At 41.2% G+C, this 20,620-nt stretch overlaps 1 protein-coding gene across 3 annotated transcripts in view; it reads left to right on the top strand.

Moving 5' to 3' along the window:
• The window catches only part of RCAN2 (regulator of calcineurin 2), a 276,443-nt gene that overhangs the window by 29,635 nt on the left and 226,188 nt on the right, over positions 1-20,620 (top strand). For all 3 annotated transcript variants that reach the window (XM_045498450.1, XM_045498448.1, XM_045498447.1), the window contains exon 2: positions 13,141-13,367. In XM_045498450.1, the coding sequence (XP_045354406.1) occupies positions 13,143-13,367 (225 nt within the window). In that variant the 5' untranslated portion in view covers positions 13,141-13,142. The remainder of the gene's footprint in view (positions 1-13,140; positions 13,368-20,620) is intronic.

Here is a 20,620-nt window from a genome sequence, read left to right as displayed (position 1 = left end):
AGCTCTGGGACATCCATTAGGAGAGAGAGAGAGAGAGAGAGAGGGAGAGAGAGAGAGACAGCATGAACAAGACAGAATATCAAGAGCTCTGGGTGGAGGCTGGGGTGTTATATTCCATTTGTCTTGCCAGCACGGCGGGTCAGGAGCCATGCTGAGTGCCAGCCATTACAGGAAGAGCAAGAATGCTCAACATATGGGAGGAGATGTAGAAACATCAATAAATGGGTTCCCTTTGCCAAGTGTTGTAAATCACAACGCATGTGCAGACAGGCAAGCTGAAAGGAGGCGCTGGACAGGCCTCCCAGGGTGGAGGATGCTTGGCTATTGCTAGGGGGCCTATCGTGGGGTGAGAACTTCTCTGTGAAGTACCCTGGAGCCTGGTTGAGCATGGAGGGCATTTTTATCTAAGTTGGAGAATGGTGTTGAAAAGGGAAGAGAATGGCAAGTAACACTGTTAAGTCTGAAGCAGGGAACATGTATTAGCAAGCTACATACATAGGCCGAGAGCCTCCAGGAAAATCCTTATCCTTGCTCTTCAAGTTATCTCAAACCCTGGGCCTGACCCTAAATATACCTTTCTTGGAAAGTAAGCAGTCATCTGAGAGGAGGTAAGTAGTTAAAAGTGCAGCCAACCATATGATTAACAAGTGCAGGGCACCCCCAGGTTGCTCAGTCATGTTAAGCATCTGACTCCTGATTTCTGCTCAGGTCATGATGTCGTGATTTGTGAAATTGAACCCCAAATCGGGTTCTGTGCTGACAGCATGGAGCCTGCTTGAGATTCTCTCTTTCCCCTCTCTCTCTATGCCCCTCCCCTACTCGCTCTTTCTCTAAAAGAAGAAGAAGAGGAAGAAGAAGGAGAAGGAGGAGGAGGAGGAGAAGGAGGAGGAGGAGGAGGAGAAGGAGGAGGAGGAGGAGAAGGAGGAGGAGGAGGAGGAGGAGGAGAAGGAGGAGGAGGAGGAGGAGAAGGAGGAGGAGGAGGAGGAGGAGGAGGAGGAGGAGGAGGAGGAGAAGGAGGAGGAGGAGGAGGAGAAGGAGGAGGAGGAGGAGAAGGAGGAGGAGGAGGAGAAGGAGGAGGAGGAGGAGGAGAAGGAGGAGGAGGAGGAGGAGAAGGAGGAGGAGGAGGAGGAGAAGGAGGAGGAGGAGGAGAAGAGGAGGAGGAGGAAGAGGAGGAGAAGGAGGAGGAGGAGGAGGAGGAGGAGGAGGAGGAGAAGGAGGAGGAGGAGGAGAAGGAGGAGGAGGAGGAGAAGAGGAGGAGGAGGAAGAGGAGGAGAAGGAGGAGGAGGAGGAGGAGAAGGAGGAGGAGGAGGAGGAGGAGGAGGAGGAGGAGGAGGAGAAGGAGAAGAGGAGGAGGAGGAGGAGGAGAAGGAGGAGGAGGAGGAGGAGAAGGAGGAGGAGAAGGAGAAGAAGAAGAAGAAGAAGAAGAAGAAGAAGAAGAAAACACAAGTGCAAACCAGTGGTCGTAGCAAATGCTAGCATTTCCTGAGGGCTTATAGCTGCTGCCTTTGGCCTAAATTCTAAACCAGGATGATCTCACTTGAACATCTCAATAGTCCTCCCCCACCATCCCCCACAAAAGAGAGACAAACCAAGAAACAGATTCTTAACTCTAGCACACAAACTGATGATTACCCGAGGAGGAGGTGGGTGGGAGGATGAGGGAAATAGGGGATGGAGATTATAGAGTACACTTTTCATAATGAAAAAACAAAACAAAAAGAAAAGAAAATGAAAAAAAAAAAAAAAAAGAAACTCTCAATAGTCTTGATTTATAGCTCTGGAAACTGAGGCTTAGTGAAGGAAACTAATTCGCCTAAAATCACCAAGTCAAATGGCTGTGGAAGGAGGATTCAGACCAAGACCCCAGGGCCCAGCTACCACCTCCAGTCTGTCTTCTCTCCATGGACAGTCAGCAGTGGGTAGAGAGCCAGGATTTGAATCTGGGTCTGACTTCTGAGTTCTTACATTTCTCAGCATAGAAGCCCAACTCCTCTTAAAGACCTGAAAAATAGAATACCCACCAAAAATGTGGGTATTTTGGTGTGGGGGAAGGTTGAATTTAATCCATACAATAATCCTATGAGGTTGGTACCTGTGGTCCCCATACTGCATACGTTGCTCAGAGATGTTCAGTAACATGCCCTAAGTTACACAGTTAGAAAGTAGCAGACCAACCCCAAAGGCCACACTTTGCTTTCCTCTACAACCTGTGCTTTTCTGCATAAAAAGACTGATGACTCCAGGGGCGCCTGGGTGGCTCAGTGGGTTAAGTGGCTGACATGGTCTCAGGTCATGATCTCACAGTTTGTGAGTTCGAGGCCCGCATCAGGCTCTGTGCTGTCAGTTCAGAGCCTGCAGCTTGCTTTGGATTCTGTGTCTCCCTCTCTCCCTGCCCCTCCCTCACTCTCCTCTGTCTCTCTCTGTCTCTCAAAAAATGAATAAACGTTAAAAAAATAAAATATATAAAAACAAAAAGACTGATGACTCCAGGAAAGAGAAGAAGTGTCATGTGAAAGATAGTTCCTGAATTGCTCTGTTGAGGACTAAGATGGCCAGTACTAAAAATTGTGTAATCGTGAACACGCACAATGTGTCCTAGTCATTGGTCAAAATGCGTTATTTGTGTTAGCTATTAAATCTCCCAAACAGCATTCTAACGTATACCCTCCTGTTCCCTACTGTTGAAGAAAAATTCAACTAAGTAAACTTGAAGATCTCATGGGCTTTATTAAGCGATCCGTGAATTGAGCAGCACCCCATCTGGCTAGTAGAGGGGAGCTCCAAAGAGTTGCGCAAAATGGAAGGTTTTTATGGGAAGGAGGGTGGGACAAGAAAGTTATTAGCAACAGGAAAGCTCCCTACCCTCTCCCACCTTCCCCCCCCCCCCCAGCAGCAGAAGGTGAAAGATGACAGGATAAATCTGACTTTAGCTACCATAGCAACCTTCACCTGCTTTGCTGCTCACTTTTGAAGTGTTATCCTCCTGTGAAAAGTTCTTTTGCATATAATTGCTAGGCTCACCCAGAGGCTTGGGGCTTTCTTTGAGTTTCCTCTGACAGCAAAATGAAAAGAAGGGCTTCTGCCTCCACACCAGGCTCCAAAATACATAGTCCACAGTGGTGCAGACATTGCCTTCTGCCATTCTCGGGGGCTTCTTTGTGATTGCCCCTTCCTTTTGTATCCAGTTTAAGACTTTCCAGATCAGGGGCATCTGGGTGGCTCAGTCAGTTAAACATCCGACTTGGGCTCAGGTCATGATCTCATGGTTTGTGAGTTCGAGCCCTACATTGGGCTCCATGCTGACAGTGCAGAGCCTGGTTAGGATTCTCTCTCTCTCCTGTTCTCTCTCTGTCTTTCTCTCTCTCCTTCTCTAATAAATAAATAAATGTAAAAACTTTTTAAAATTAAAACAAAATTCTTAAACCAAGTTCTTTTGAAGTTAACCTATGAAACATTTAGACTACCACCGAATTATAAAGACTATATTTGATTTCTTCACTTGATCCCACAAACCTCTCTCCCCACCCTTTTCCACTGTGTGCTGTGCCCCCAGTGGCTGAGCCGTATACTCAGTATCACAGCTCCCTTACCCTCTGGTCTGCACCTGGGTTTGGCCAATGGAAGGTGCCAGTGGCTCACAGGCAGAGAGCAAGATGGAGACATTTATCCCTCTGGTTCACTCTTTGTGGTGCCACTGTGGATTGGCTACACCTCTCAACCAAAGGTCTACTCTTTGAATTCCTTGGGCGTCCCCATTCTGAAAACCCCTCCCCTCTTCTTACCACTTCAGGTTTAGGGATAGTGTGAACCCAGATTTTGTACTGTGTGTTGTGGTTTCCATATACCCTGCCCACACATCTGTAAACAGCTGCTTTATTAAACTCTTTTCAAATTATCCAATTTGAGCATGCCATCTGTTTCCTACTGGGACCTTGACTAATACAATGACCAAAGCTCTTGTCTTTTGAGTGATGTGTTCTAATATTGCTTGTTTTGTTTAATAAATGTATGGTTTATTGTAGGTCATTCTTTATAGAAAAAGATCTTCCTGACTTTTTAAAAAATGTTTACATATTTTGAGAGAGAGAGCACGAGCAGAAGTGGGGGAGGGGCTGAGAGAGAGGGAGACCAACCATCCCAAGCAAGCTCTGCATTGTCAGCACAGAGCCCGACACAGGGCTCAATCTCATAATTCTGTGAGATCATGACCTGAGCCGAAACCAAAAGTTGGCTGCTTAACCGACGGAGCCACCTAGGTGCCCCAATTTTCCTGTCTTTAAGAACAACCTCCTCAACCCTCTAACCTTTTATAAAAGATGATGTTTTCTCTACTTGACTCTTCTCTTGCAAACAAGCCATTTGAAACTCATTTTCTTGATGATGTCAGTTAGGGTTGTCGGAGTGGAATACAAATGCCCTATCTGACCCTGAGCAAATTTGAGATTCTTCCTTCCCTCTTTATTTTCTCCACTGGAAGAATATTCAGGATTCACAAATCTTCCTGGAAGATCATGGGTGTTAAAAGCCTGCAGAAGCACGCACATTATTCTGGTCAAGTTAGTTAGTCCCATCACTCCTATGGAATCCAGTACAAAAGGAGATGATGGAAACAACTCTACCGCCATCCCCTGCCCCCCGCCAGTTCATCAAAATTCATAAGAAGGTGCTTCCTTAGGGAACCGAATTAATTGAATTACGTTCTTGTGAGAGCTTAAGGTGGAACAGTGGCTCCAGAAGGAATCCTGAAGGGAGCCATGACCAAGGAATGTGGCTAACTTCCTTTGAAAACCATGAGTGGAAAAACTGCATGTTCCTGATTCTTTCAAGACTGACCCCAATTGGTGTCAAGAATAGCATGAGGTTCACACAACTCAGCAGGTGTGAAAATTCTGCAGCTGAATTAAATAGGTTCCATTATATTTCAGAAAGAGCTCTAATGGGTTTCAGTGGAGCACAGCCTAAGAATATCATGTTTCTCCTTTGTATGTCAGGATGGCTGAAATGGTTTGTTGTTACTAATATACTTCAATCTCTCTTTAAGATGGACAAAAATGAGCAAAAGGCCTGGTTTATCCCTAAGAGGATCTAGATATTAAAATACCAAAAGGACATCAAAAGGACCTTATCCCTTAGGCCAGACCAAAAGTGATAGCTGAGGGTATTATTTAATTTAAAATAATTCTTGTTATTCACATAAAAGTTTTCTTCTAATAAGCTTATTTTGTCTCAGCTATCATTAAAGAATCAATTGTAGAGCCAAAGGGATTTTAAATGCTGTAAAAATTAAAGTTTTCTAGTCTTTAAACATTTGAACTGGATTCATTTAACCTTATGTTCAACTTAAAATAATAACTATAGACATTTCTTCTGTATTACTTATTAATTCAACATTGCATTCTTAGTTATTCTCATTAGCAGTCAAGTTGGCATTGTCATTTTTAAGTTCCTCCAAACTAACAAACCTCCCATAATCCATTTGATTGTTTATCAATCAAAATTGAACTTTAAGTCAAAGTGAGTTATTCCTTAATCATTTCCATTTATCCTGTTTACTTGTTTATCCTCCTCAGCTGGCCATAAGATGGGATCAGGCTTTTTTTTTTTTTTTTCCTGTTTATTGCTCTTATTGCAAAAAGTTTTAGATTCCTGTTCTTCATTTAAAAAGCAGACAAGTTAAATCTTTAACATTCTTTTGTCTAAGGAGAAATAAACCCAAACTTAAGTTGCTTTATTTAAGTGTTGGCTTATTTTTCTTCCTTAATGAATCATTATTTACTATTTTAAAAAATCTCACTTTCTAGTTTGAGTAACCTGGAAAATGAAAATTTTAGGTGGATATGAGTATCACATTAAAGGTTTCAACACTGGAGAAAGCTTTTGGGAAAGGTTATACATTTCCCTTTCTTGAATATCTTTAAACCCAAAGATAAACAGTTACCTCTTTGGCAGATTTTCTTTTTCTTTTTTTTTTTTTATAAAGTTTTATAAATTTATTAATTAATTTTGAGAGGGAAAGAGTGAGTGAGAAAGAGAGTGCATGCATAGGGAGAGACGGAGAGAGAGGGAGAGAGAATCCCAAGTAGCATATGGAGCTCGACAAGAGGCTCAATCCCATGAACCATGAAATCATCATGACCTGAGCTGAAGTCAAGAGTTGGGTACTTAACCAACTGAGTCACCCAGGCTCCCCTCTTCTTTTTTAAAGTTTACTTATTTATTTTGAGAGAGAAAGAGAGAGAGAGAGAAGAGCATGGAGGAAGGGCAGAGAGAAAGGGACAGAGAGAATCCCAAGCATGCTCCTCCCTGTCAATGCAGACCCCAACACAGGGCTTGATCCCACGAACAATGAGATCATGACCTGAGCTGAAATCAAGAGTCGGTTGCTCAACCAACTGAGCCACGTTGGCACCCCTCAGATTTTCTGCTAATCATGGAAAGATAAAAATCTCAAGGTAAGAAGAGACCTTAATGGAAATGCCAGCCAGCCAGTCCACTGGTCCTTGGATTCCCTCTGTGACATCCTGCCTGATATTTGTCACCTGCTCTATGGAGCTTACTCACTGGCTGTCACTGATACAAGTTTCCTACTAAGACATGAGGCAGGACATTTCTGTTTTAATGTGAATTGTTGACAGATCCATGGTACCTTTTATTAAATTGAATTCTTTTTCCCTGGTTTGACTTCTTAGTATCACACACAAAAATTCTATTTCCTCTTTTGAAAGTTGAAGGCAACTATGATTCCCCTCAAGACTCCTTTCCTGTGCTTTCGTAGGCTATGTTTTCCCATGCCCCTGTTTTTTAGATGACGTGATTTTTGGCCCCTTGATGAGACTGAATCATCTTAGAAAGACGTCTAATTTTTCTGTAGTGAGTGGTACTCAGAATTGGCCATGATGTTCTCTCCATGTTGAGGGGACTCAAGATGAGAATATCACCACCCTAACCCTTCCAAAGTGCTATTAGCCTTTCTTATAGGACATACCTCAAACTATTGATGGGATGAATTTACTTGATAGTGAAGCTAGTATGAAAATGAGTGTTTCCATGGTGGTTTACAATCTTTTTTTTTTTTTTTTTTTTACCCTCTCTGCTGTTCTCATGGATTATTTAGAATTATCCCCTCCTTCTATATCCAGACTTATATAAGACTTTCTAGACCAGAAATCCTATGAACAAATGCATGGCTCCCCATTTGCATGAGATATATCCCATTCCCAGAAAGGCAGATTTTTTTTTTTTTAGAATTCTGAATTTAGGGATCTGAATCTCCTGCGTATTGATAACACTGTGACAATAATGATATCCAACAGAATCAGATGACTCCTTGAGGTCCCTTCTCCTGAGTTTAATTGTGCCCAATACATGTTTGCTAGGAATGAAAAGTAGGGAGTTTGGGAAAGATTAATTCCTTGTACAGAAGCCTAGCAATGTGTACATTACTCTTGTTTATTGGGGGAGAGAGAATTTGTTCACTTATTTGTGCAACAAACATTTATTCAGTTGCTAATTCTTTGATACTGAAAGGGCATCTTTAAGTTTCAGTGTTCATAGGAGGAACTATACCCTCTTTATTTCAGGTCTTTTAATGTTTAATTAATAAGTGCTGTAGGGTTTTCGGAGGATCTTGGATGAAATCATTTCCACGTTATAGCAAAGTAATGAAAGAGTTGAAAATCGTCCTGTCTTTGGGCTGCCTCCTTCATTAAAACGAGTCAAATTCAAGCATTTATGTTCTCATTGCTACCAACTTGGTAAGACTATATATAACTATTAGTGCATTGTTAGTGGTGTTTGGGAGGGACAGGATTTTTTGGGTTTTTATTTTGTTTTGTTTTTATCTTAACTGGTCTCTTTTGCTTTACAATCCTCTTTCCCTCCTCCTGGAGTCTCCAACCACACTTGTAGCAAATAATGGAGCACCACGTCTCTTCATCTCTCAGTTTAATACTATGGACTTAACAGACATGTGAAAACATGCTCAATGTCACTCCTCATCAGGGAAATACAAATCAAAGCCACACTGAGATACCACCTCACACAGGTCAGTGTGGCTAAAATGAACAACTCAGGAAACTACAGATGCTGGCGAGGATGTGGAGAAAAGGGAACCCTCTTGCACTGTTGGTGGAATGCAAACTGGTGCAGCCACTCTGCAAAACGGTGTGGAGGTTCCTCAAAAAATTAAAATAGAGCTACCCTATGACCCAGCAATAGCACTGCTAGGAATTTATCCAAAGCATACAGGAGTGCTGATGCATAGGGGCACTTGTACCCCAATGTTTAGAGCAGCACTTTCCACAATAGCCAAATTATGGAAAGAGCCTAAATGTCCATCAACTGATGAATGGATAAAGAAATTGTGGTTTATATATGCAATGGAATACTACTTGGCAATGAGAAAGAATCAAATCCTGCCATTTGCAGCAACATGGATGGAACTGGAAGGTATTATGCTGAATGAAATAAGTCAGTCAGAGAAGGACAGATGTCATACGTTTTCACTCATATGCGGATCTTGAGAAACTTGACAGAAGACCATGGGGGAAGGGGAGGGGGAAATAAGTTACAAACAGAGAGGGAGGGAGGCAAACCATAAGAGACTCTTAAATACAGAGAAAAAACTGAGGGTGGATGGGTGGTGGGGGGGTGGAGGAGAAGGGAAAATGGATGATGGGCATTGAGGAGGAACTTGTGGGATGAGCACTGTGTGTTGTAGGTAAGCTAATTTGACAATAAATTATATTCATAAAAAAAATTTTTTTAAATACTATGGGCTTAACACTCCTGGACATTCATGTGTCCACATACTTAGCAGTAGTAGATGGCAACCGCCTCCTTAGTGCCAGATTCCTTTGCTATTGCCTTGCTCTCTATGAGCCTACAAGAGTAATGAATCGCTTTACTTCACATATTATTTTGGAAGCTTCAAAAGACATTCATATGCTTTATCTCATTTGATGTTCATGGGAGACCACAGGGTAGACAAAGTCATGTTGTTTCTCCATCTTGCTGAGGTAAAAACCACAGTCCAGAAGGGATGTGATGTACGGAAGGAATGGAACCCAAGTGTCCTCCTGGGGCCCCTCCTAGCGTTTCATAAAGATGTCCTTTCTCTGCATGTAAGGAAGTGTTGAGGTTCTTCCAGGGGACCCTTTATATTTTAATAGTGGATAGTGGCTTTCCTTTACCAGATGCACATGATGATGGAAATTTATGCTTCCCAAATGTCAAACAACAGAAGAATGGTTAAATAAATTATGACAGATCTGTACACTGGGATACTATGTGTCTATTAAAATTAGTGTTTTCAAAGAATATATAATGGTACAGGGAACTGCTCTTGATTACATCAATGTTTCAAGAAAGAAGCGGGATATGAAACAGCAGGATCCCAATTTTGTTTAGAAATTATACATGTGACAAAAAAAAAAAACCACTGCAGTTAACTAGACCAAAATGTTAGTACAATTTTCTGTGGATAGTAGGATTATGGTTTGCTTTTATTTTCTTTTTAAAATACTTTCTGAATTTTTCAGTGTTTTCTTGAGTGAACTTGTGTAATTAAAAAAATGTAAGTGTGATTTTAATTAGACCCTGCAGATTTTCCATTTTAGCTAGAGGAATCATTTGAGTGGTTCTTGCCATCTTTCATTTATACAATTGCATTTTATAAGTCAGACCTTACCACTGGAGTGAGCAGGTTGTCCTCCTTATTAGTGGATGGATTTGAAGCAAGTGCTATATTATTAGTGTATGTATTTTAAGTTGGCCACTTTAACTCATTTGCTTGTCTGTTATCTTTTGAACATGACTCCTCCTTACAGAATTCATTAATTCAGTCGAACATCATTTTGAGGGCTTTCTCTATGACCCAGGCTAAAGACTCACTGGTGAAGACGGGCCAGTCTCTCCTGTCAAAAACACCTGCTCTGGTTTGAGATACAGACTGGTAAAGCAGTAGGCATGATGCACGATGATCGGGAGAGAAGGATGTGTGCTGTGTGCTTAGGATGTGCAGAGGAAGGATGCCATATGCATGGGTCATGGGGGCGTGGGGGGCGTGGGGGGGGGTGGTTGGCAAACCCTCCCAGAAGAGCTGCCTTCAGCTCAAGAGGCAGCTCATCATTTGGATGACCAACCACAGGCTTAGAAATAAGGATGACGCATGTAAATCTTCTTATGCTGTGCAGGTAACTGTTGCCTCAAACTGGTTTTACAAGCAGTTCAGAGTCTTGAGATTAATTTAAAAAGAGAAAGGCTCTAGGGCCTTCACATTTCTGTATTGGGGAGTTCTTTGGGTCTTCAGAGCTTCCCTTTCTTTGTGTTTATTTGGGTTTCCTAAAGGTTAGTGGTGATGCCGAATAGTCCTGCTCTGAGATGATCATAATGATGTGTTTCTAGAGTGTTTTATATTACTTATCCTTTTATGTAGTGGTTAGTACTGATTTTGAGCACTTCCTCCACTCCCCTTTCATTTCCTCCTCCCCTTCCTCCTCTGCAGAGGGAGGGAAACAGAGAGATGTGCTTGTTCTCATTTTATGAAGATAAACTGAGTCGTCGAATGATCGATTGACTTCTCCAAATTATGAGTTGAGTCAGTAATGGCACTGGCACGAGAAATCAGGGTGCCTTTGTTCAGAGCTCTGACTTCTAAAATATTTCTCCATATAAGTAGAATACGTTGTTTGCCAAAAATGCATTCACCTTTTAAATCTTTACTGAAAGTAATGAGCTTAAAATAAAGTCTCTTGAAGATAATCGTATTGTTACAGCTTAGAACAGAAGTTAAGGCTATTTGAGTAGATTAAAATGAGCCCTGAGTAAGGCTTAATATTTGGTCTATTTAATTAATTTGTTCAACAATGGATTTTTATTTCTTTCGGAAAAAGAGTAATTGAAACATTCTCGGAAAATATTTAGGGACATTTGGGGATTAATTTTGATTAATTTAAAAATTTTAAATAAGAGGGACAGGATTAAAAATAAGATCAGTATTGACACATAATAGCTATACTTCATGCTACTGGATGACTATAACTTCATTATTAAAAGGTTCTCCTATAATCCATTGATGAAAATAATACTGTTTTAATGCTCTTACTAATTATTCTTACTATTAAAATAATTAGTACTCTAATAATAATAAATGATGGTTATTATGCATATTATAGTAACATTTGAAGCAATAGTATAAATGAATATGAAGGAAAAAATACATATAAGTATTTTGTTGAAATTTTTGTAATTACAAATATTCATATATTTTGGATTAATTATAGAATAAAACAAAGCATAAGAGATATACAATATTTTTATTTAAAACAAGTACTTTGTAGGGCACCTGGGTGGTTCAGTCGGTTGAGCACTGACTTTGGCTCATGTCATGATCTCATAGTCCGTGAGTTCGAGCCCCACATAAGGCTCTGTGCTGACAGCTCAGAGCCTGGAGCCTGCTTTGGATTCTGTGTCTCCTTCTTTCTCTGCCCCGCCCCTGCTTGAGTTATGTCTCTGTCTCTCAAAAGTAAATAAACATTAAAAAAGTAAATAAAAATAAAAAATAAAATAAGTACTTTGTCAATTTAAATATAGAAAATGTATTCATTGGAGTTTTAACTTTAAAATACAGGAATTGTTCTATTTTATTTTATATAGACGAGGATTTTTACTTACCACAATTACAATGATCTGCTTTTAGAGTTACTAACTCACAATTTTAAAGTTTTGGCTCTTGTCCCAACCAGGCCCTAGGTTTTATATATAACGCATTATTTATATTACCATCGAATGATGCTTATCAGGATCCCACTTGGCCTTTGTTTCTAGGAAAAATAAAAACAGAAAAACGTAACCTCATCACCTGAGTGATCTAATCAGAGTTCGAGAGAGACATATGCAGAAACCCATCCGTACTTGTCTGGGGACCAGAATTTGTGTCTAACAAACCTCATGAGGGCAGAGTGATGTTCTGTGGTGCCCACCCATCTGTCCTGTACTCTGAGGCCCTTTAGCGATGGGACTGGGAAAATGGCACTTCCAGAAGATGGCCCAGCAGCCACACTGTAGGTGTCAGTCAGTCTTACATGCATCCCACGGACAAATTATTTCACCTTTGGGGCTTCTAATCATTGAGCATGATAGGCATGAAAATAGATACAAAAGAAAAATGTAGACACCACCTATCCTTGGGGCATATGGGGAGACGGACAAAATCTACTACAATGTGTCAGTATCAGAAAATGATAAAACTCTCCAACCATTTGCAGTGGGATAAAAATCTGAACATTGGAGTGAGGAAGTAATAGAATGATTGAACACAGCTAGGTAAAATGAATACGAGAAAGCTTTGTGATGGGGACTATGAGGAAAGGAAATCTATATCTATATCTATATCTATATCTATATCTATATCTATATCTATCTATATACCATTAGATCTATTATTAGATCTATCTATTATAGATCTATTAACCAAGAGAGTACTTATTTTTGAAATCCAAGGTTCGCAAATAGAGTAATCATCCTAGGCAGAAGGTAGGTGTGTGTGTGTGTGTGTGTGTGTGTGTGTGTGTGTCCTCATTGTGGATAAACTATTAACTGTTAGAGTTACCATAAACAAGATTCGGGTGGTGATGGAGTAGGTTGTACTTCCTTAAATACAGACTTGCACTAATCTTGATCTGCTTCATTTCTATGATATAGGAAAGTGAGCTCTGGTGCCAAACTCCCTGGGTTTGAATTCTAGTCCTGCCATTTCATCATTGACACAGTAAAAGCTACTCACTTGCTTTGTTCCTCAGTTTCCCTGTCTGTAAACAAGGATAACGTTGATGCCAATCTCATAGACTATTGTGGAGATGGAATAGGTTAGTTGATGCATGTCGATCATTTAGAACAGTTCCTAGAACTCAATAAAGGACAGTCATTAGTAGTAGCAGCAGTGGTTTTCTATAATTCATTGTCTAACTTATGAAAGCACTCTCCTGAGTCCATTTGATTCTCATAAGGAAGCAAAGGCTCAGAGAGTTTACGTAATGTTCCCGGGTCCCACGTCTAGGAAACACTGGGCAGCTCGGCCTTACGATCAAGTTTTAAGGAATCGATGCCTGTTCTAACACATGTCCGTCTTTGTGTCCTCAGGAATGAGGGGAGAATCTTACTTCATTGGAATGAGGAGCCTCGGGCAGCAGGGGCATACCCCGGAAGATGGAGAACTTTTCTTGCTCTGCTGCATAGACAGGGACTGGGCTGTAACTCGGTGTTTCGCAGAGGAAGCCTTTCAAGCAATCACTGACTTCAACGACCTCCCCAACTCACTGTTTGCGTGCAATGTTCACCAGTCAGTGTTCGAAGGAGAAGAAAGCAAGGTAATAAGCCTTTTCTGCTCCTGAATCCTGGGAAGATGTGGCATTGTCTCTGTCTTGTGGCTCATTTGTGATTGCGGTTTGGAAATTGTGGAAAATGTGTAGTTGGCTCTCTTCTGGGCATGCACAGCAGTAGAAAAGCCTACTCTGTGACCAACTAACTGTGACAAGGTTGTACATGTTGAATCAGATCTCATCCTCGGAGACCCATATGCCTGTCTAACAGAGCAAGTGGTGTTAGGAGTAGCGATTGCAGGAGATACCCCTTTAGGAAGCAGATGTTGTTACAACAAAAAAGTTTTATTTTCCTATTCTGTTCCCTATTCCTAGTTCCTATTCCTATTTCCCTATTCTGCCAAAACCATGATTTGCCTTTCTCAAAACGGCATAAGCTCTTTTTCACTCCTGCCCCTCCTGCAGTGGGATGAATGTTCCCAAAATAGCTGTGACCTGAGTCCTGCAGCCGTTATTGGGAAGGTAAGCTGGCTGGTCCTCTGTGTCTTGCTTTGCTCAGTGATACCACACAGGGTGGAAATGTTATGTGGGTGGTGAGAATCTGAAGCAAAAGTGGTCGATTTGAAATGATTGGGGAATGAGGTTGTCTGTGTACAAGTATCTTCCAGAAAATGAAGCTTCCCATTTTAAGACACAAGCTTGATTCAATGTAAGTGTTCTTGGAAATCAGAGTTAAATATTCTGCTTGGAGATCTTTTCAAAGTTCATTTTAGATTTCTCTGACCTTTCAAGTAGGGTGTCTGAATAGATCAAACCTTCCCTGTGGATGTGGATTTCTAATTGTAATTATTATACTATGTTGTAAAACATGGGCAACATTTTTGGGGGGAAGGGACTCTTTTTCCCAAACTAAAGTTTATGGCTCTGTGTGAGACGTAAGAGTAGGACTTATTGATTGCCATTTTACAAATTTGGGCTGTTTTGCCAATTGCTGAACTCCAGTCTCCTTTGCCTGAAAACAATTACTGGAAATCTTTTTTTTTCTGGATTTTATTGGTTTTGTAAGCAATTCTGATAGCCTGGGCAACTAGGAATTATTTCAAGCCATTTAAAGATAGTTTTATATTGATATTATTTTGGCATTGAACATTGAAATGATAGGCTAAAAATAGCTTGAAATCCAAGGCCTTAGATGTGATCCCCGATTTAAAGTAAGAAAATGGCACATAGTCTCTTTGAAAGAAATTGGGAGTTTTGCTCTTGGATTATAATCAGTTTATAACACAGATTGTAATTTACTCAGAGCCAGTAATTTCTCTCCCCCCGCCCCCCCGCCCCGACCCGGAAACCTACCTGACATTAACTATGAAACAAGATTCTGTGTTTTCTCATTCTATCATCTATTTGTCTAAATTAATCAACAATTGGATGGATTTTCCTTAGAGGCCAAATGAGGATTTTGATTCTTTCCTGATTAAATATTTCTTGATAGATTGGAACAGTCAGACCTAGGGAGGAGCTTATCTTATTTTGGAGTGTGCTTAAGCATGACTGATCTGCTGAACCAGGATTGGTTATGTAGAAAGACAGAAGTGTGGGGAGAGTTCATGGGAATTTTCCCACATCTATGCTGATGTTCTAATCGGAGAATGAATCACAGATTACGAAATATTTTCATTTAATTTGTGTACAAAGTTGGTACATTGCAGTTTGATCATAAGTATTTGGTTTTAAAATGACCTTGATAAAATATTGAATTGAAATCAACCAGATGTAGTTCAGCAGAACCAAATTATCAAATTATTTAGACCATATTTTAATAGCCGACGAGGTGAATTTTGTAATTGGCCGAAGTCTACGTAATTAGGCTTATTAAATCAGATGGAAAGTTTTCTACCTTGGTGCGATTTTATAGCCCCCATTTGAAGAAGAGAGTCTATAGGATATCAAATTATCTGATCTAGATTCAGTTTTAACTACATACACATGGTTAAGGATGACAAAGCAAGATGATCAGATACCGATGAGGTAACAATAGCAAGGAGCCATGATCACGGGACACTAGAAAAAAATGTGTTTGGGAACCTTGGGGCCCCTCATCTTCATTGCCACCTCCTTCTCTTTAACTTCCAGACCTTTATAGTCTTCCCTTTACCTCGATTGTTTCCCACTATCTTAATAAAACTCATTTATTTTGTATGCCGCTCTCTCAGGAAATTCTTTCCACAACGTGCAAAGTTCATGACTCTAAGTCACAAAGTCTGATGATCATTCTCTCTCCCAAAGGGTGGACACTCTGGGCACTGTGCAAAGTTGGTGAAGAGATATTTTTAGGTAGAGGGAAAAGAAACACGAAGCATTTCTAGCACTCCTATATTTGCCTGTGGACAAGGCTAGCCATGGTGATGTTCTAAAATACTTGGCCTTGGAAGATGCCTTCAGTAGCCTGGAGTTCTATCAAGGAGATAAGACATTGGAAATGGAGCTTAGTATTCATTTCAGAGATGCCGGTGGGTTGTTGGCAATATATGGAACTTGTTTCGGCAGAGCCCTTTCTTTCTTGGCACAGTCTACTTTCCAGTTCATTGTTTCTTGATATTGACGGACTACAGTTTAGATTGTTTCTTGCAGTTATTATAATGCATACATTTTAATTTCCTTAGCTGGCTAGGAATTAAAGCTTCTGCTTTCCTGACTGTCGTGTATGAGTCTTTCAGCAGTCTCTTCTCTGCTTTCCCACCTGTCTGAGACCGTTTTTCTGAGCCCTTTTCCTTTTTGAAGTAATTTGGAAACCACTAAATTGGGCTAGTAACGTAGGTACCACTGTAGGATATGATCTTGTTATGCTAGTTTCTGTTTGTCCAAGTAATAAATATTCTGATAAGCTCATTTCTGCTATCCTCTGTATCCTATTCTGACACCTAAAGAACATTTTAAAAACAGCTTTGTGAAAATTGTTCACTCCGATTTTCTGTTAGGCAGAATTCCGCGAGATTGTATTTTGATTTGATGCTTTTGCACGGAGTGAGCACATATTTCAGAGTGGCTTGTTGTGGTCCAGATGGTTGAGATTTGTTTATATAACACAAAGGAAAACCGGAGCTGGAGGAAATTGGCATGTGAAACCAATAAATGCAGATTGCTGTTTGCGTGCTACAGCTTGAAGGATAAATATTTTTGTATGAAACACATTTAGAACTGGGATCTTCACAGCGTGCAACACCTAAAAGTTACTGGGGTTCATTTCCCTTTGGCATGCTCCCCTGGGTTGGCCTTTCTGGATCCAGCCGGGTTGCAAAAAGTCATCTTGAGGTAGGTGAGGCCGCAGGGGTATCCCGGGGGCTGCCCTGTGTCTGTACTGAAGACGGGTGAGGGTCTGCTCACTGGGACATGGGCACGCACTAGTAGCTAAAGGAGAGCAAGGAAACAACACCCACGAAACATTTCACCAAATTCAATTCAGTAAGGAGAACCCTGACTTGATAATGGCCTCCAAAAATTATGAATTTATTCAGTTTAATGATGATGATGGTGATGATAACAGCAGCGAATACTTACATAGCATATAGCAAGGTGCCAGGAGCTCTTCCAAATGCTTTATAAACATGAAAGCCTTTGATTGTCATGACAACCCTATGAGGGTGGTGTCTTTCCATTTCTCTACCTCCTGAGCATGTACCAGAATTGCATTCCCTGGAAACTCAGGCTACTTCTGCTCAATGTGGAAGCAGGAGTGACCTGTCATTTCCAGGGTCAAGCATTTCATTACCAACGCTTGACCCTGAAAAATGTTCTTTTCATGCTGCCGGGGCAACTGGCATTGTTGGGAGTGCCTGCCCAGGCAGCGGGTTGTGGGGTGAGGAGAGTGAGGACGCAGAGCAGGGCCCATGAGGAGCCTGCAACATGACAAGAAAACAAAAAAGCCTTTGTTGCTGCTTTAAACCACTGGGATTTGGGGGTTTGTTGTCCCGAGTGTAACTTAGTCTGTCTAAATAGACTGATACTCATGGTTGGTACCATAAGTACAGGGCCTCTTGACTTTTAATTCTGGTTCATTACCCACCATACCTCAGCTTCTCTCAACTCTACCGTGGAAAGCAGATTCTAGAAATAAAGTTGGCTATCCACCAGCATGAACATTCAGGTAACAGAATGTAAGGCAGAGAACTCAGGTAATTCAATAGCAAGATTCAAGCTAAACATAAATGCATTGAATCCAAATCACTCTTGTAGTTAAGCTGTGATACTCATATGAATAAAACCTGTTTTGTATGTCCGCTTATACTGACATTTTGTGTAACATTTTTAGAAGTGACTGATATATTGAGTAAGCCAAGTGAGTAAAAAAATTTAGAGATGTCTTAAGCACATTTGTTTTCATAACTACCCCTAGAGAAGAAGAGGGAGAGATAAAAGAAAATAAGTGAAAAGAAAAGAAAAAAGAAAATGAAAGCTGATAGGCAAAGCTTTGGAAGATCTTATGGAAGCGTGTAATGGTTCCCTGTAATGAGATGATTTAAGGCTGGTGAAAAAAAGTCATGCTAAGGATATGTAGCAAAGGCTAAACAAAAAGATGATTGTAGTTTAAGTGTCACCGAATATAGGTTGAAGAAAACAAGAAATGAAGTAAACTGTGGTGACCTGAGGGTAAGAAAATGATAACTGAGCATTTGTTTTAAATACTAAAGTGGATAGGGGTGCCTGGGTGGCTCAGTCGGTTAAGCATCCGACTCTTGGTTTCAGCTCATGATCTCGAGGTTTCTGGGTTCGAGCCCCACTTTGGGCTCTGCCCTGGCAGCACGGAGCCTGCTTGAGATTCTCTGTCTCCCTCTCTCTCTACCCCTCCCCTACTCACACTGTCTCTGTCTCTCTCAAAAATAAATGAACCTACAAAAAAAATAGCTAAAGCAGATAACAAATTAGATACCAAATATTCAAGGAATACTTTTGAGTCTCACCGTTTCTCTTGTGCTTTTCATCCCTGATAGGTGGAAGTGACATTTACAAATAGGTTTGTTGCTTTAAAGAAGGTTTTAAATTGTGAAAAAGACAGTGGATATCATTGTACTCAGTCAGGTATTCCCGTTTTCTCCTTTCTCTGGATGATGGCTGGGAACCATAATTAGTCACCGCTAATCACTCGGGGGCACCTGCCAGATGAGAGGCCCAGCGTGGGGCAGATTTGAAAGCTGCTGTAGGACATTCCCTGGAACCTTAACCTTTCTTCAAGTGACTGAAATATTCCAGAGGCATATTTAGTGTCTTGCTTCGCCACAGCACTGAGTGACCCCCTGGGGCTCGAGCGCCTGACGAGCCACTCTAAATGCCCCACTTAGCTACCTGAAAATAATTGAGGCAGTGGAAAGAATTAAGCCTGATGCATACAGAGTTGAGAATATTTGGTTTCTGTGCCAAAGAGCAGGTGAGCATGTATTCTTGATGGCACCTGGGGAAAAATGGCTGCCATGTTCCAATTAGTCTGGGATAATATTGAAGAGGGACAGGGAGCTTTTTTCCCTTCTTGGAAAAATGAAGGTTCCTTGGAAGCCACTAATTCTGATTTCCACCAGAGCTGCTGCTGGCCTATCCAGTGACTCTGTGAATTATGAGAAGCTGCCCCCAGGGGCAGAGTCTTAGGGCATACTACCTGGGCCATGATGGGTGAATTTGAAAAAATGGCCCCCTCTTTCCCCAAGCTGAAGGAGTGAGTGAAGCCCTGAGCCGTTGTGGGTGGCTTGACAGGTGGAGGGCAAGCTTGATTCCATCCTCTACTTTCCTCCCAGGCCAGCAGCCTCTCAAAAATGCACCGAAGGCAAAACCGTCACAGTGGCCCCGGTCAAGATGGATAATTTTTAGTTATTTCCAATTTAAAGGGTATGTAAATTGAAGGATAACTATTGAGTTATCACCTAAGAACCTCCTTTTTTAAGAGGCAGTTTCAGAGACGGAGCCCCGGGGAAGCCTGGCGAAGGAGCTTTATTGTCATTTTTTCCTTGCTCTCACCAGCTGAAAATGGCATTGGCTTCACCCTGCTTTTGATGCTGTTCTTGGTTCGGTGGTCTGAAACGCTGGACCCATTCAGAGATAACCAGAGAAAGTCAGAGAGTTGGGACATGAACTTTAAAACAATACCAAGGTATCCTTCACAGCAGGCCTGACATTTAGCTCCATGGATGAGATCAGTGTGATACTGATGAGCTGGAGCTGAGTGCCAGTCCTATTAATATCATGTGATACTTGTTCTACATTACTGCACTGCTAATACTTGGTTATTGTCTACTCATTTATGATTTTGTGCATACAGTGTTCAACCATACTTTCCTGCTTTTTGGGAAGAATGGATATATCGAAAGACAACCTGTGTAGTTCATTTTGTTAAGTTTGATCACTTTCCAGTGGTATTTTGGTAATGTATTTTGCTGGGGATGTTTTATCATACAGCACAACAACACATGTTTTAAATACAAACACTATAATCTCCACCCACGTTTTGAGGTGGAGACTTGATCAGATACAGGACATGGGTAAGACTTTTCATCAAACATGTTGAAATATATCTCGTATCTTGTTCAAAGCCTATGCTCCCCCCCCCAATACTTGTAGCTGTTACTAACTCCAGATTATTTAGTATATTATTATGCATAGAGTGCACTGCCTTATATGATGGTCTGGTCTCCAACTCCAGCTGGATGATTGCAAGTATCTTGAAGGCAATAGTGCAAAGCTCATCGTTCTTCTGTATCCTGTAAAGTCCCCCACGGTCCTAGATATAACACGGGCATTTCCAGAGCGACAGAAGGGCCCTGTGAGAGGGCTTGGGCTACCCAGAAGCTCTTGGGTCCAAATCCTGCCGCTACCACAGACTAGTTATGTGATCTTGGTTAACTTAACTTCTCTGAATCTCAGTTCTCTCTTTTATAAAATGGGGTTAACTGTACCTTCCGTGTAGGTTTGTTATGTGATTAAATGAGATGAAATGCTTAGAGGAGGGGGCACAACACTAGGTCTTCATGGTAAACATTGCTTCCCTTTCTCATTCTCTTTCATTCCTGTCCCCATCACCCAAGGCTGTGACCGTCCATCTCTGGTTCAAGGAAGGAAAGAGCCCTCCTAAAATCATGTGTTTAGATGGCACATGTACTGTGGAAGTAGGAAGAAAGGCTTGATTTAGCCAGTCTTGGCTAACAAAGTTGTACCCCCCATATCACAGCCTTGGGCTCTTGAAAATTTAATTTCAGTCTTGGCTGCATGAAAACTGTTTCTGTGTTGGTTATAAGATACATGTTGTTCACGGTTCCCCA

This window comes from Leopardus geoffroyi, chromosome B2 (genome assembly GCF_018350155.1).
Source record: "Leopardus geoffroyi isolate Oge1 chromosome B2, O.geoffroyi_Oge1_pat1.0, whole genome shotgun sequence".
NCBI classification, from domain to species: Eukaryota; Metazoa; Chordata; class Mammalia; order Carnivora; family Felidae; genus Leopardus; species Leopardus geoffroyi.
This window is presented reverse-complemented; position numbering and strand designations above follow the sequence as displayed.